Source organism: Pseudorasbora parva, chromosome 18 (genome assembly GCF_024679245.1).
Source record: "Pseudorasbora parva isolate DD20220531a chromosome 18, ASM2467924v1, whole genome shotgun sequence".
NCBI classification, from domain to species: Eukaryota; Metazoa; Chordata; class Actinopteri; order Cypriniformes; family Gobionidae; genus Pseudorasbora; species Pseudorasbora parva.
Genome location: NC_090189.1, coordinates 26,219,568 through 26,235,390, shown reverse-complemented (window position 1 = coordinate 26,235,390; position 15,823 = coordinate 26,219,568). Strand labels below are relative to the sequence as shown.

Below are 15,823 nucleotides of genomic sequence, written 5' to 3'. Positions count from 1 at the left end.
CAAAAAAATATATACAATATTTTTGCTTATTACCTCCACTTGTAATATTTAAAATATAATTTGTATTTCTAGTCGGGACTTTGATTTTGAAATCTATCGGCTTCGCGGAACCGGAAGTGTTCGTGAAGTGCGCTAACACGTCCAAAATAGCAGTCAGAGATTGTAGACATTAACAACCTTTTGATCGAATTAAATGATTAACGACTTAAGTAAGTAACGTTACCGTTACTGGTTTGAACGTCGTTTCTTTTAGAGGTCGCCTATTAAACCGATGAGAGCCGGAGGTGAGCGAACGGTCGCTAAGAATGTAACGTTAACTCATTCATGATCCAAAGCCTCTTTTAAATCAGCAACTTCAACTCGGGCTGATAATCGAACAGTTTAGATACGCTGTCAACACATCACTGCTCTAGCAATGGCATGCGTAGCATCGGTTTTTAGCTGTTGACACATCTGGAGCTGTCATTGGTTCGAGGAAGATGCAACAGGTCCCGTACGGATCTGTGGACCGAGACAAGCCTCTCCTCCGTGTGCCTTTTACCTGGTTAGCGGTGATCACAGTGTGTCTGCCGCTGCTCGGCCTCATCGCCTGCGTCGTGCTGGCTCTACTCTACCATTACAATGATGCTACTTACACACACTGCGAGGTGAGAACCAGTACACAACGCTAGACTCAAACTCGATCCTCGTGTGACGTTACATTATCCCTCTTTCCCCCAAAATCGCGTCCTTAGATCATAAATATCAAACTTTCTAATGTCTAACATTAACATGATTTTGTGCTGAAGAAGAAAACATTGAACGGCAAGTTGTTTGTATGTGTATAGGCTATGGGTCATTGACAAATAAAGCATCAAAGTGTGTTTAAGTTTCAGTTGTTGAATAACGTAAATTATTTTTTGCCTGTTTTTATTTTATTTTTTATTATTATTTAGGCGGTACAACCAAATAATTGTATATACTGTAGTTGTACGTTACCACTTGACATGGAAGTGTACCAACCTACTTGAAATTATTATTTTTTTATCCATATTTGAGAGAGATCTAGAAACCTTTTCACTCTGCCTCAAGGATCGGTTTCCCCTGGATGATGCATTATCATATTTACTGTTACCATGTCAATTCATAATGATAGAGCCATGTTTGCAATTATTGTACCACATCTGACCAATTGCCGGACAAAAGTTTTTCAATGATCTCAACAACTTTAAAACAAATTTGTTTCTATGAAGGGTTTCAAACCTAAAATTATGCCATAGTATTTAGTTTGTAGCATTTTATTATTATTGACACCATTTTACAGTTAGTTACTAGCAGAATATAAAATATGTATTATTTACTAAAAATGAGTTCAAACTAAATCAGTTTTTTAAAATAAAGTTATATGTCATGAATTTAAAAATGAAATAAGTACATTTCATTGACCCATATATTTTAAGGTCCCCTTGAAATTAATTGAAGTCTTATATTTGCAATATTTATTATAAATTATTTAATAATTTAATGATATTTAGCCCATCATTATTATTTTTTAAATCTCGTAATCCCTCATAATCTTTCATCAAAATAACTTCCTTCTTGCGATGACTGATGATGTGTTACCGTAGCCTACTGTAGTCTCATTTAATTCATTCAAGCATGCGTTTATAATTATAATAATTAGATGTCACATTCTTTTTGGTCTGATTTGACCCATACTGAGCGAATAAAAAACATGTTGTGCGAATATGGAAAAGGCTGATTTTATCATTTCAGAAGAAAAGCTTCAGAGATCGCAAAAAGAAAATGCAGTGACGTTGCAGTAATGCTCTTTTAAAACCCCTTCACAGGTTGCTAACTACCTCCCGTCCATCAGCGCAGCCATTCGTCTGACTCCAGAGCGCTACATCTGGCGTTTCAGCATCGGCCTTCATTCTGCCCCGCGCTTCCTGGTAGCAGCAGCTTATTTGAGCTTTTACCGTGGACGTTTTCCCAGGAGGCTGACGGAGCAGCTTTTGAGTGGCCTCACATTCCTCTTAGCTTTAAGTGAAAATGTAGGGCTGCTCCTGCTCACCTACGTCTCCTCCACCGAGACCTACAGTAAGTGCCTTTTTGGACTGAAGCCTCGAGTCCTGTTTCAACACGCACGCAGATGCTGAGAGCTCCTGCTGGATCGCCAAAATGCGCTTTTTATTACGTTGTTATTGATTAGTTAAATGGGGTATATTTGTAAATGGGCGGAGATGCAAAAGTGCGTTCAGTTTTTACCTGTTATAATTGTATGATAAGAGTATGACAGAGCGAAAACTGTCAAGAAATGATTCACCTCAAAATCTAAAGGGGAAAAAATAAGAAATTATATTTGGTGTGACCCATATCAAAAATGGTATTGTTCACGCAGGATAGAATTTATTTTTATTTTTTTTCCATCTTGACTTTATTTTCTTTTAAAGCACACTCCTTCCCTCCCAATTCTCTGTATTGTGCATGTATTTTATTGCAAAAAAGATCTCTCTGTATTGTAATGCAAAAAAGTATGAGATATCATTTAGTTTAAAAAGTCGTTTTAAGTCGTTTTTTATAAGTGTACATCATAATATTTTAATTCTCTCACCCAGGCTGCATTTATTTGATCAAAAATACAGTAAAAACAGTAATATTTTGAAATATTATGGCAATGTAATTCCTCAGAAATCATTATATGATCACTTTGATGCTCAAGATTTTTTTTCTTCTAACTATTAATTTATCAATATTGCAAACAGTTGTGCTGCTTAATATTTAGTGGAATTTTATTTTTGTTTGTTTTTTGGATTTCCGATGTATAATATTTAGAAGATTGTAGGTTTCCGATTTATAATATTTATTAAAATATTATAATTGTAATACAAAATTAAAAATGTAATATTGAAATAGCTTTTCAATGTGAAGAATTGTCAAGAAAAACTTACAATACAAAAACACCCTTCTTTTTATTTCATCCAAAATATATTTTCAGGAAAAAAAGACTTTTTTTCTTTGGTCTAGATTAATAAAAGTATTAATTTCTTAAAAAATAAACTTCCTCTTATATTTTCAGAATTTCTTTTCTATTCCCCCTTTGGTCTAGATGATTTTGGTGTGAAATATGACTGGGTAAAACTATTATATTAATTTTACCTAACACAAAAAACACATTTTGCAAATATCTCTTTGGTTTGTAATGCTGTGTGTATGTAAATATTGTCCACAGGTGTCCATAAGAGCGGCTTCATCATGTTTATTGGCAGTTCTCTGTTCCACATGCTGTGCACCTGCAAGCTGTGGTCGATGATTGCGAAGTATTCCCTAAGTGCAGAGGTAATGAGTTTCCTTTATTCTGGACTTGTATACAATAATACACCATATTTGCCAACATCTGTTATAAATAGACCAGCAGGGGGCAATATAAATATCACTTAAGCTCATACATGCATCTGTAGTTCTATGCATAATACTATAAATAAATGTGTAATGTCAGCTACCCTGCCCTGTCCTGGTTTTAAGTTTCATTTCTTGCTTGTCCTTTAAAAAAACAAAATAGTGTATTATTGTAAGCCTTATTGGAAATATGTTGTTAGGTGTGTCATATAAAGAGCATTATCCCTGTGTTTTAATATTCATGGTTCCCTACTATATAGTAGTAGTGATGCCATAGGAAAAATGACAAAGTTTCAAATCAATAGTTAGTCTACATACCGCATGCGGTTTCGGACGCAGCTTAAGTTTAGCTTTTAAACGATCCAAAAACTGATGGGATGAAATTAATGTATGGCAGTTTTGCGATAAGCTGATATATTTACTCGTTGTAATTGTTCAGATAGACTCTTAACACGTGATTGATCTTGACACCACAAACACAGCTCTAATAAAAGGTGTTGCTTGTGCTGATGGGTGAGAATAATGGGAGTTAATGTGTCAGAGACCACAGTGTATCTTCATATATCTATTGCTGTAAGCGTAGCAGTGTTTGTGTGTTTCGGGGGAAGTGGTTGCATTACTGTGCTTTCACAGAACCTCAACCCCACTGCTTGCCCCACATCACGTTGCAGAAGTGAACTGATGCCATTGTGTCTTCTGTCCTCTTTTTTTCTCTTCTGTCTTCTCTCTTTCTTCACTGCATCTGCCCAAACCCTCTTTGACACCAGGAGATGATGTCATACCGACAGAAGCGCCTCCTCTTCCTCTTCAACGGTTGCTTCTGTCTGTTGGCTCTCTATTTCTACAGGCGGCACAACAGCTACTGTGAAGCAGGAAGTGAGTGCAACATCTTGGCCATTCTGTCATTCACCCCACCTTCCTCTCAGCAGTTGTTCCCTTTTGGTGATTTTACATGCTTAGCATGAACTCACAAATTCTTACCAATGATAATTAACAACCTGTGTTTGAGGTTTGATGTTTTTAAATAGTTCACCTAAAAATTGTGATTGTTTAATCACTTTTTGTTCCAAACTGATTATGCTTTTATTTTTCTGTAAATAATATACACCGATCAGGCATAACATTATGACCTAATCTATGTCCTAATATTGTGTGGGTCCCCATTTTGCATAACAGCCCCTGACCTGTCGAGGCATGGACTCCACTAGACCCCTGGAGGTGTGCTGTGGTATCTGGCACCAAGATCTAGCAGCAGATTTTTTAAAGTTCTGTAAGTTGTGAGGTGAGGCCTCCATGGATCAGACTTGTTTGTTCAGCATATCCCACAGATGCTCGATTTGATTGAGATCTGGGAAATTTGGAGGTCAAGTTAACACCTCAAACTCATTGTTGGGTTCCTCAAACCATTCCTGAACCATTTTTGCTTTGTGCCAGCATTATCCTGCTGAAAGAGGCCACAGCCATAAGAGAATACCTTTTTCATGAAAGGGTGTACATATTCTGCAACAACGCTTAGATAGGTGGTACGTGTCCAAGGAACACCTACATGGATGGCAGGACCCAAGGTTTCCCAGCAGAACATTGCCCAAAGCATCACACAGCCTCCGTCGGCTTGCCTTAATCCCATAGTGTATCCTGGTGCCATGTGTTCCCCAGGTAAGCGATGCACATGCATTCAGCTATCCACTTAATGTAATAGAAAGCGTGATTCATCAGACCAGGCCACCTTCTTCCATTGCTCAGTGGTCCATTTCTGATGCTCACGTGCCCACTGTTGTCACTTTCGGCAGTGGACAGGGGTCAGCATGGGCACCTTGACTGGCAGCCCCATACACAACAAACTGCAATGCACTGTGTATTCTGACACCTTTCTACCAGAACCAGCATTAACTTCATGAGTAATTTTAGCTACAGTAGCTTGATTTTTGATCAGACCACACAGGCCAGCCTTCACTCCCCACATGCATCAATGAGCCATGACCCTGTCGCCGGTTCACCACTGTTCCTTCCTTGGACAACTTTTGAAAGAAACACCCAACAAGAGCTGCAGTTTTGGAGATGTTCTGACCCAGTTGTCTAGTCATCACAATTTGGCCCTTGTATAATTTGCTCAAATCCTTATGCTTGCCCATTTTTCCTTCTAACACATCAACTTTATGGACAAAATATTCACTTGCTGCCTAATATATCCCACCCACTAAGAGGTGCTGTAATGAAGAGATAATCAGTATTATTTACTTCACCTCTGTCAGTGGTCATAATGTTATGCCTGATCGATGTTTATATGTGCTTATTTGTGTATGTGTATATATATTTCCATTAATGTATGTTACAGTGAGGAAAATAAGTATTTGAACACCCTGCTATTTTGCAAGTTCTCCCACTTGGAAATCATGGAGGGGTCTGAAATTGTCATCGTAGGTGCATGTCCACTGTGAGAGACATAATCTAAAAAACAATCCAGAAATCACAATGTATTTTTTAACTATTTATTTGTATGATACAGCTGCAAATAAGCAAAAATGCAAATTACAAACAATATGACAAAAATAGTGCTTTATTTTTCAGCTACATTAGGTCTATTTAACAGTAGCAAGTCAAGAAAGAAATTAAATAATCAAATATAAAATTGCTTAGTCTTCACTCTATAATTTAACTATACACTGATTCTTAATAAATATATTATAGTTATTTAGCCAAGCATGTGGTGGTTTTCTATCTTTCATTGGTGTTTTATTAACATTAATCACAGAATATTAGGTCTGGCTTAAGACCTGCACTGATCTAATTACCTCAGCTGTATACGCTCACTAAAGACATATCCGACTGTGTTTACCTGAATACTCTCCAGACCATGCATTTTTACATATGTTTGACAATTTAAACCCAAATAATAATCCGCGAAAGAACTGAATCGCATGTTTGTTGTCTGAAAGGCGCGTGCGCGTGCTTCAGGTCAGAGTCCGGCTCGAGCACGTCCCGCGCCACGCTTTTTCTTCTCATGGGCGCATATTTCTGTTGCTTTCTCTGTTATGTGCTGCGCGTATATAGGCTATTTAACTCTTCTAGTACTTCCAATGTTTATTGGACGGCTGAAGCAGAGCTCTGCACACACGCCCTGACACCTGCTGTCACACATCCACGCACATTCTTGAAGAATAGCTCATATTAGCGCTGTCCTCCTTAAAGTACCGGTACTGATAAAAGTCCATATCGTACCGTTTGTAATAGCAGGGTATCGCAATACTTTTCTAGTACTGGTATATCGTGCAACTAGCCTGGATGCCAGCCGAACCTAGCCCCGCCCACAACATTTTTAGGTTGTGCATTTCGGTCTGGCATCGCTCCATAGAGGAGTAATTATCTCCGAACAGAAACTTCGGACCAATGAAATCCTCAGGGCGGGCTTTAGACGATGACGGACAGATGATAAACAGTAACATAATCATGCACGTCATCAAAGGGGCTTGGATTATATTTATTCGATTGGACAAAAGAAAAAAATGTGATGACGTCGGGCGCTTTTCCGCTCAGAGTTGACTTTCTTTCAACTTCATACGCTCGGAGCGCTCCTTCAAAAACACGAGGCGCAGAGAGCGATTAAAACGCGAGGCGCCCGGGGCGCATAAGCAGTGCGCATAACGCTCTCTGCCAACCGAAATCCATTCATAAAAGGCGCCTCTCGCTGCAAAAACGTGTTCGGTGTGATCGGGGCCTTAGTCTGCCTTTAAAATGTCCACCTCCACTCCATTTATTATCCTAAATTCGATGCACCTGTTTGAGGTCATTAGCTGCATAAAGACACCTGTCCACCCCATACAATCAGTAAGAATCCAACTACTAACATGGCCAAGACCAAAGAGCTGTCCAAAGACACTAGAGACAAAATTGTACACCTCCACAAGGCTGGAAAGGGCTACGGGGAAATTGCCAAGCAGCTTGGTGAAAAAAGGTCCACTGTTGGAGCAATCATTAGAAAATGGAAGAAGCTAAATAAACATGACTGTCATTCTCCCTCGGACTGGGGCTTCATGCAAGATCTCACCTCATGGGTTCTCAATGATCCTAAGAAAGGTGAAAAATCAACCCAGAACTACACAGGGGGAGCTGGTCAATGACCTGAAAAGATCTGAGACCACCGTTTCCAAGGTTACTGTTGGTAATTCACTAAGACTTCATGGTTTGAAATCATGCATGGCACAGAAGGTCCCCCTGCTTAAACCAGCACATGTCCAGGCCCGTCTTAAGTTTGCCAGTGACCATTTGGATGATCCAGAGGAGTCATGGGAGAAAGTCATGTGGTCAGATGAGTACAAAATATAACTTTTTGGTCATTATTCCACTAAATCTGTTTGGAGGAAAAAGAATGATGAGTACCATCCCAAGAACACAATCCCTACTGTGAAGCATCATGCTTTGGTGGTGTTTTTCTGCACATGGGACAGGGCGACTGCACTATATTAAGGAGAGAATGACCGGGCCATGTATTGAGAGATTTTGGGGAACAACCTCCTTCCCTCAGTTAGAGCATTGAAGATGGGTCGAGGCTGGGTCTTCCAACATGACAATGACCTGAAGCACACAGCCAGGATAACCAAGGAGTGACTCTCTAAGAAGCATATCAAGGTTCTGGCGTGGCCTAGCCAGTCTCCAGACCTAAACCCAATAGAGAATCTTTGAAGGGAGCTCAAACTCCGTGCTTCTCAGCGACAGGCCAGAAACCTGACTGATCTAGAGAAGATCTGTGTGGAGAAGTGGGCCAAAATCCCTCCTGCAGTGTATGCAAACCTGGTGAAAAACTACAGGAAATGTTTGACCTCTGTAATTGCAAACAAAAGATACTGTACCAAATATTAACATTGATTTTCTCAGGTGTTCAAATACTTATTTGCAGCTGTATCATACAACAAAAAGTTGAAAAATCATACATTGTGATTTCTTAGAACTTTAAAAATTGTATATATATATATATATATATACATACACACACTACTTTTTAAGATGCATTTCTTTGATCAAAAATACAGTGGATACAGAAACAGTGTGAAATATTATTACCATTTAAAAATAATGTCATTCAATTTTAATATATTTTAAAATGTAATGTATTCATGTGATAGTGGCAAAGCTGTATTTTCAGCATCATTACTGCAGTATTTAGTGTCACTTGACACTTTAGAAATCATTCTAATATGCTGATTTGGTGCTTATGTAATAAACATTTATTGATATATTCTGCAACATTGCAGTCTGTGTCATTATATGGAAAAGATCAACATAAAGTGTTAGTAAGAAATGAATGTAAGGACCCATTACATTTATAAAAATATATTCAATTGTTACACAAAACATCTATTTTTAAATAAATGCTGTTCTTGTATGGGTCAAAATTATAGATATTTCTATCATGTTCCATGAACCATTCTGTAAATGTATTATTATTAGTAATATGCATTGCTACAGACTTCATTTGGACAACTTTAAAAGTGATTTTTTTCAGTATTTAGATTTTTTTTTATACCCTCAGATTCCAGATTTTCAATAGTTGTATCTCAAACAAATATTGTCCTACCGTAACAAACCATACATCAATGGATATTGTATTTATTCAGCTTCCATGTGATGTATTGACCCTTATGACTGGTCACATATCTCTAAATTAATGTCGGTTTATATGTTCAGATGTCTCAATTCACTTGTAGTTTTGTGTTTAATTTATTGAAACAAAATATTGCATGTAATATTATTTAAATAATTATTTGTTTTTCTTTTTCAATGACATTTTCTTCTGTGGCAGTTTACACACTCTTTGCTGTCTTTGAGTATCTGGTGGTGCTGTCCAACATGGCCTTCCACATGACTGCCTACTGGGACTTTGGAGGTAAGGAGGTGATGGTTGCAACACCTCCAGAGGGAAAGCGCTTCTGACACAGGAAGTGAATACTTGCGTCATCTCCTTGAAACTTGAGACATTAGGGCGAGACTGACTGATCAAAGCATGTACGGCAGTTTACATCTTCACATACAGTGTTTTAATTAATACCAGTGTTTGATCAGATCATCATCAGTGGTTTATTTTGAATTATTGCATTTGTTTTATTCAGGTGTAACTGGAAACGGCTGAGTATGTTCTCAAAAACTTTTAGTCATCTGTCCAGTATTTATACTGTCATTATTTTCAAATCTCCTCATAAACCAAAATGGGAAGTGGCTTGTCTATATCTTACTAATTGGTTGTCAGGATCAAACATTGTTAAGTTTGAAATTGATTTATGAAATTTGTGCATATGTAGAAGGGATTGAGGTCTGGAGACTTTGATGTCTTGTCAGATGTTTTTTGCAGCTGCTGTTTCACAAGTGCCACATCAAGTGTATACACATATTCAGTAAAAATGGTGTTCAGTTCAGTCACACCCTGCGTTTTTCTCTTCCTTTGTAAACGCCAGCTTAATTCATGTGAAAAGTCATTGTAAGCTGCCTTTTGCACAGCATTTGATGTCTTTAGTGGCTAAAGAGCATTGTTTACTAGTCTGTACATATTTCTATAGTGCAGTTATTGATCATGAACGACATGTGCCCTTAGTAAACGTGAACGTGTTGAACATGAAAACTGGTAAAGCGCAATATGACATCTCACCCATATCTCGTAGATCACCAGTGGGCGAGTTAAGCGTGATGTTGTGAACATGATTTCATATAAAAGTGCTTTTTACGATGTACCAAAATACTGTTTTAAATCGGTGTCAAATAAATATTTCAATGAGAAGTTAAGTGGATTATTTCTGAAATTAGCACATTCATATTTACTAGATACATTACCATATTGGTTGTTGGCTGATATTATTAGAGATTTTTATTTATTGGTATTGGAATAATAATTGTCTTGTGATCCCTAAATTCATTTTGTAGCATTTATAATAAATATTGTATTATGATATCTTCAATATAAATCTAAATATTTCATTCAATCATAAAGAATTTTTTAATTCAGACAAAAATGTTTTATTATAATTTATAGCAAAATAGTGCTGTCAAAAAGGATTAATCATGATAAATCGCTTCTAACATAAGTGTGTGTGTGTGTGTGTGTGTGTGTGTGTGTGTGTGTGTGTGTGTGTGTGTGTGTGTGTGTTAGAAGCAATTAATCACGATTAATCCTTTAATCGTAGCATAAAAATGTGTAATATATAATTACACATTTTTATGCTACAATTAATCAAATAATATGGTAACGCTACAATAAGGTTTCATTTGTTAACATTAGTTAGCGTATTAACGAACATTAACCAACAATGAGCAATACATTTTATTACTGTATTTAATCATCTTTGTTAATGTTATTTAATAAAAATACAGTTGTTCGTTGTTTATGTAAGTTCAGTGCATTAACTAATGTTAACAAATACAACTTTTGATTTTAATTATGTATTTTAAATCAGGAATTTAACATGAACTAAGATTTAAAAAATGCTGCAGAAGTATTGTTTATTCTTAGTTCATGTTAACTCATATTGAAACCTTATTGTGAAGTGTTAGTCAATGTAAATTTACATTTTTAAAGAGTTAATGCACTGTAAATTCAAATGAACTATTGTATTATTATTAGCTAACATTAATCAAACTTAATAAATGTTGTAAAAAATATAATTTAGATTGTTCACTGTTATTGACTGATGTTAACAAATGAGACTTTATTGGAAAGTGTGATCATTTTATAATCATTTTGTTACATATCCCTTGAGCTCGGATGTTGTAGACTGCTGTTGTGTCGGTTACATTTGTGTAGACAGAAATACAGTGTAATGTTGTTCTTTCTCATTTTTTCACTTCTTCATTCCAAAATAATGTCAGATATGTGAGCGAAAGATGCTCCACATATAACCAAAGTCTCTCTACAGCAGAGTATAGCAGAGAAGCTGTCAGTGAGGCTTGAGTTAAAACTTTACACAGGTACCAGCAAACAAATGAATGGAGCTAATCCGACAAAAGAGTCACTGTTAGCACCTGGAAAACAAACAGAGGTACCAGGAGCTCATTTCACAGTCAAATAAGAGCGGTTAGGCAACAGAGAGCTGGGCAAATTCTGATCATGCAGGAAAAGGCACAGAACAAAAATAGCAAATATTGGAAATCGCATGGAAATAGATGCAAGTTTAGAAAGAATAAGTGATATGCCCCGGTATGCGTGTAGAAATAGACACGATGACTAAGTTAAAACCGAACATCATTCTGATGCCAAATTGGGAGTGTTGTTTATTTACCCACAGATCAAGGAAGCTTGCGAGCTGAAGAGCACTAAAGGAAATCCCTTCCGCTGCATTCTTCATGCTCCAAATTCACTGGCCAGCTCTGGCCTTTTCAAGAAGATTTGAATCTAAAAAACTCTCTCATTATCTACTCAACCTCATAGCCTTCCTAAACTGTAGAACTTTTTTCTTCAGAGGAACAAAGAAGATATTTTGAAGAACAGTTTTTTGTATCAATACAATGACAGTCATTGGAGTCCAATGTTTACTGTAAAGAAATGACAAGAGAATTACATCTTTCTACTGAAATGTCATGTTTAATTCAATGCATCTCTTGTCTTTGTTTGTAACGATTTGTGAAGTTTAATAGCAAATCATATGCAAATTTTATCCAGTGTAGTTTTTGGACCCTATAGGTTGACTTTCATTGTATTGACGAAATAAAAAAATATATTTTGTAAATGAGTCATGGAGGTTTGGAACAACATGATTTTTGGTTTAAAATAGTACTTTTTATGGAATCTGTTGTTTGTCAAAATGGGTTTTGTGTGTGTGTGTGTGTGTGTGTGTGTGTGTGTGTGTGTGTGCGCGCGCGCGACCAGATATCAGGTTCATTTCATTTTGCGTCTATATGTTCACTATCAAAGTCAGATAGGGAAATGATCTGGCACACTGAATTTAAATACACTATATTTGCTTCCTCTTTTAATCTGTATAAATCAATGAATCAATATATTTTTTTAAAATTATAGTTTAATTCAATTGTTTCTAGTAGTATTATGAGCTACTTATTTGATAAGACCATTCACAGTTTGGGATCAGATAAAAAAAAAAAAATTAAATTAAATTTTAAATCAAGCAAGAACTCATTAAATCAATGAAAGGGGACAGTAAAGACATTTATAATGCTACAATAGATGTCTATTTATCATAAAATCACGATTTCCATGAAAATATATAAGCAGCACAACTGTTTTCAGCATTGATAATAATAAATGTTTCTTGAGCAGGAAATCAGCATATTAGAATGATTTCTGAAGGATCACGTGACACTGAAGACTGGAGTAATGATGCTGAAAATTCAGCATTAGCATTACAGGAATACATTTAAAATAGAAAACAGTTATTTAAAATGTTTTACCAAATAAATGCAGCCTATGTAAAGATTGTACTGACCCCAAACTTTTGAATGGAATAGTGTAGGTACACAACAAACCTGCATATGACACCACTGGCATTACAAATATAGAGGAATTTCTTAAAAAGCATGTGATAAAATTACTGTAGAAACATAATTTACAATTAGTAACTTAACATTGCTTGAAATGACTACAATTCAGAACTGCAGTAGGTTGTTAAAATAAAGCTGTATGAATTTTATTAGGATACAAATCTGAATCAAAACGCATTCTGAACAAAAATGTAATTCAATTATATAAATTACAAATTGATAAATATTTGATGTAAAACTGGCTTGGGGGGGGGGCGACAGGCAAAGACAGGCGCCTTTTGAATATTTAAAGGGTAATCTTATTTGCAAACAAAAATGCAAATAAGAAAATGTAAAAACTGGAATAAAATAAATACAATGAATGATTTGAGAAGTTGAGGCAAGACGTGGAGATTTCAGAATCGGAAAGTCCATAGAAGTGCAAATGATTTCCTCTGTTTTCAGGAGGAGTGAGGCATGTCAACGTCAGGTCACAGATGCGGATACATTTGTATTTCTTTAATGGGGCATGATGCTGTTTGTCCATGAGGGTCTCCTCCGGGTCCTGTTCCATCAGCCTGACTGACCTGTAGCATCCACACGACTCTCAGCTGAATTATTCAATGCTTGGAAAGTATTGCTTTCACATGACTGGGATTTCTCATACATGAATGGCCAAAAGCACACATACAGATTGAGCAACACATGTTATGACTTAAACATCATCATATGATTCATGCACAATGAAGTGTTTGTCCATGTGAATGCTTTAAGGAGACTCGAGCACTTGCATGTGTCCTTAATGAGCCACAATAATATCTATTTGATCTAATGCTAATGGTCTAAACATAACAGAAACATCATTAAAACAATAGTATTGTATCATTTTGACACACAACATTCTATCTGCTTACATTTGAGTTCAAAATAACCATTATAGGAAGGCACTGTAAAGTTCTACATTCATCTGAACCAAACAAATGAAGGTCAAATGATTCTCAGTTAGAGCTTTTTGATGAATCCCTGAGCCTTGAAATCTACGAGCTAAACTAATCTTTGTCCAACTGAAAGCTTCCTTCCTTTACATTTATGGCTCATTTAGGATTGTGCTATTTAAATCGAAACAAGCTGTTCTCAAATCAGTCACCAAGTGAAAAAAGTGCCTTGTTTTCCAATAAGGTTCTGAAGCCCCACCCTGGAGCGCTGAGGAAGAAAAGAATGAAGAGTTGAATTTGACGCAGAGCATGCTGGGACCTCTGTTTCCTGAAGGGTCTGCCAGACAGTCTTCCCACAACAAGGAAGTAAAGCCATTGAGCTGCCACAGCCAGGCAACAGCACCCTCCTCACACAAGTGGACACAGGATCAGGTATGTCTAAGGAGCCGCTTTACACAGAACACCTTTGAATAGAGTGCAACAGTCGGGCTCCGGGAGTAAACGACCCATTCGTCTTCTCCATGGGGGATCGATTTTCAGCGCTTACTTATAAACCATTAAAGGCAGACCTACTGTGAGCTATGAGGTGTTAATTAATTTTATATATCAGCCTGCATTGTTTCAACTTATTTTTTTAAGGAAACGTGTTCAACAGTGGAATTACATTACTCATTATTCTGCAAAGAAATCTCCACCAATCAAAGTCTCGACAAGTCCATCGCGCCAAAAAACATTCAAAGTCAATCTTCCTTATTGGCTCTCAAACTACTTAAATATTTGTACATATATGCATATTGTTCAATAAATGCAAAATATGTTGTTTCTATAGACACAATCGACTTATTTATATCAGTAGTTTTATATTTAACAGCCATTTTTATTACATAATTTGTAATGCTTCATGGGATTGTAGTTCTTTCCCTCATTTGTTAATTGTCCTTTTTCTTGTTATGATTTTCAAATAATTTATTTGCTTCAATCTCACCATGTTGCAGGTTGCTTTGGTTTATGGCTTATTACTTTTTAATAAATACTTTTTTTAAATCCATATGTGACCTTGGACCACAAAACTAACCATAAGGGTCTTTTTTTATTGAGATGTATACAGAATCTGAAAGAAATGAAATAGGCTTTCCAAATGAAGTCCTTAGCTATGCATATTACTAATAATACTACATTTTTGTAACATTTATGGTAGGAAATGTACAAAATATCTTCATGGAACATGATCTTTACTTAATATCCTAATGATTTTTGGCATAAAAGAAAATTGATAATTTTGACCCATACGATGGATTGTTGGCTATTGCCACAAATATACCTGTGAGACTTATAACTGGTTTTGTCACAGGGTCACATATGGGAAAAATACTAGGCGAGCACTGGTGCCGTGTTTTAAAGATGTCATGCCTAAGGATGTTCAACTCTTAAAAGAGTGACCCTGCTTTCTTTTAAATTCAGCTGTGCTTCGTGTTATTTAAAAGCAAGAACGCATTCTGTGTGAAAGGCTCGTAAGATATTATAGATATAGTCACATTATACTAAAGGCCTGTCCTCGAGGACACCCCACTCACAGAACAAATGCTGGCTTAAAAAATATTAGTACTATTTATATACACTTATATATATTCTCAGATTGTGTTTTTGTAAATAATAAAAGAAAAAAATGAATTAACCAATATTAAGAAGTCACTAAAATGGGCCCTTTTCACTGAAATATATTTAAGTGTTAACTTCCTCTATATTGTTTTATTCATTCCTGAGATACCATGAGATGGTATCAAACTGTTTAGTGGTCTTATGAATTATAAACCCCCCACCCCCTTAAAACACACTCTACACTTAAAACAAAGTATTTACTTAAATGCAACCCAAAAAAAAAACCTTCAGTAGGGATCTCACTACAGTGTAAACCTTGATATTTTACTTGATCTTGTATTTCTCTAATTTCACAGATTATGGCTGTTTCTCTTGGTCACCGTCCACTGAAAACCTATTACTCCAAACATTCAATAACATTCCCACCATATCTATGCATTCGTGAGAGTAATTCA

General features: G+C 36.3%; 1 protein-coding gene across 3 annotated transcripts; it reads left to right on the top strand.

Moving 5' to 3' along the window:
• The first annotated feature begins 303 nt into the window (after positions 1-303).
• On the top strand, positions 304-15,565 carry pgap2 (post-GPI attachment to proteins 2). Of its 3 annotated transcripts, none has more exons than XR_010898889.1 (6): positions 304-647; positions 1,830-2,079; positions 3,212-3,318; positions 4,146-4,254; positions 9,176-9,378; positions 9,483-10,144. XR_010898889.1 is itself a non-coding variant. In XM_067423021.1 (6 exons), the coding sequence occupies exons 1-6, from the start codon at positions 480-482 to the stop codon at positions 13,365-13,367; spliced, it is 786 nt and encodes a 261-aa protein (XP_067279122.1). In that variant the 5' UTR covers positions 304-479; the 3' UTR covers positions 13,368-15,565. The 3 variants fall into 3 exon arrangements, 2 of the variants coding, with proteins under 2 accessions (XP_067279122.1, XP_067279123.1); XM_067423021.1 differs by lacking the exon at positions 9,483-10,144 and adding an exon at positions 13,300-15,565 and having other exon boundaries at positions 9,176-9,259; XM_067423022.1 differs by having other exon boundaries at positions 9,176-10,144.
• Positions 15,566-15,823: the final 258 nt, after the last annotated feature.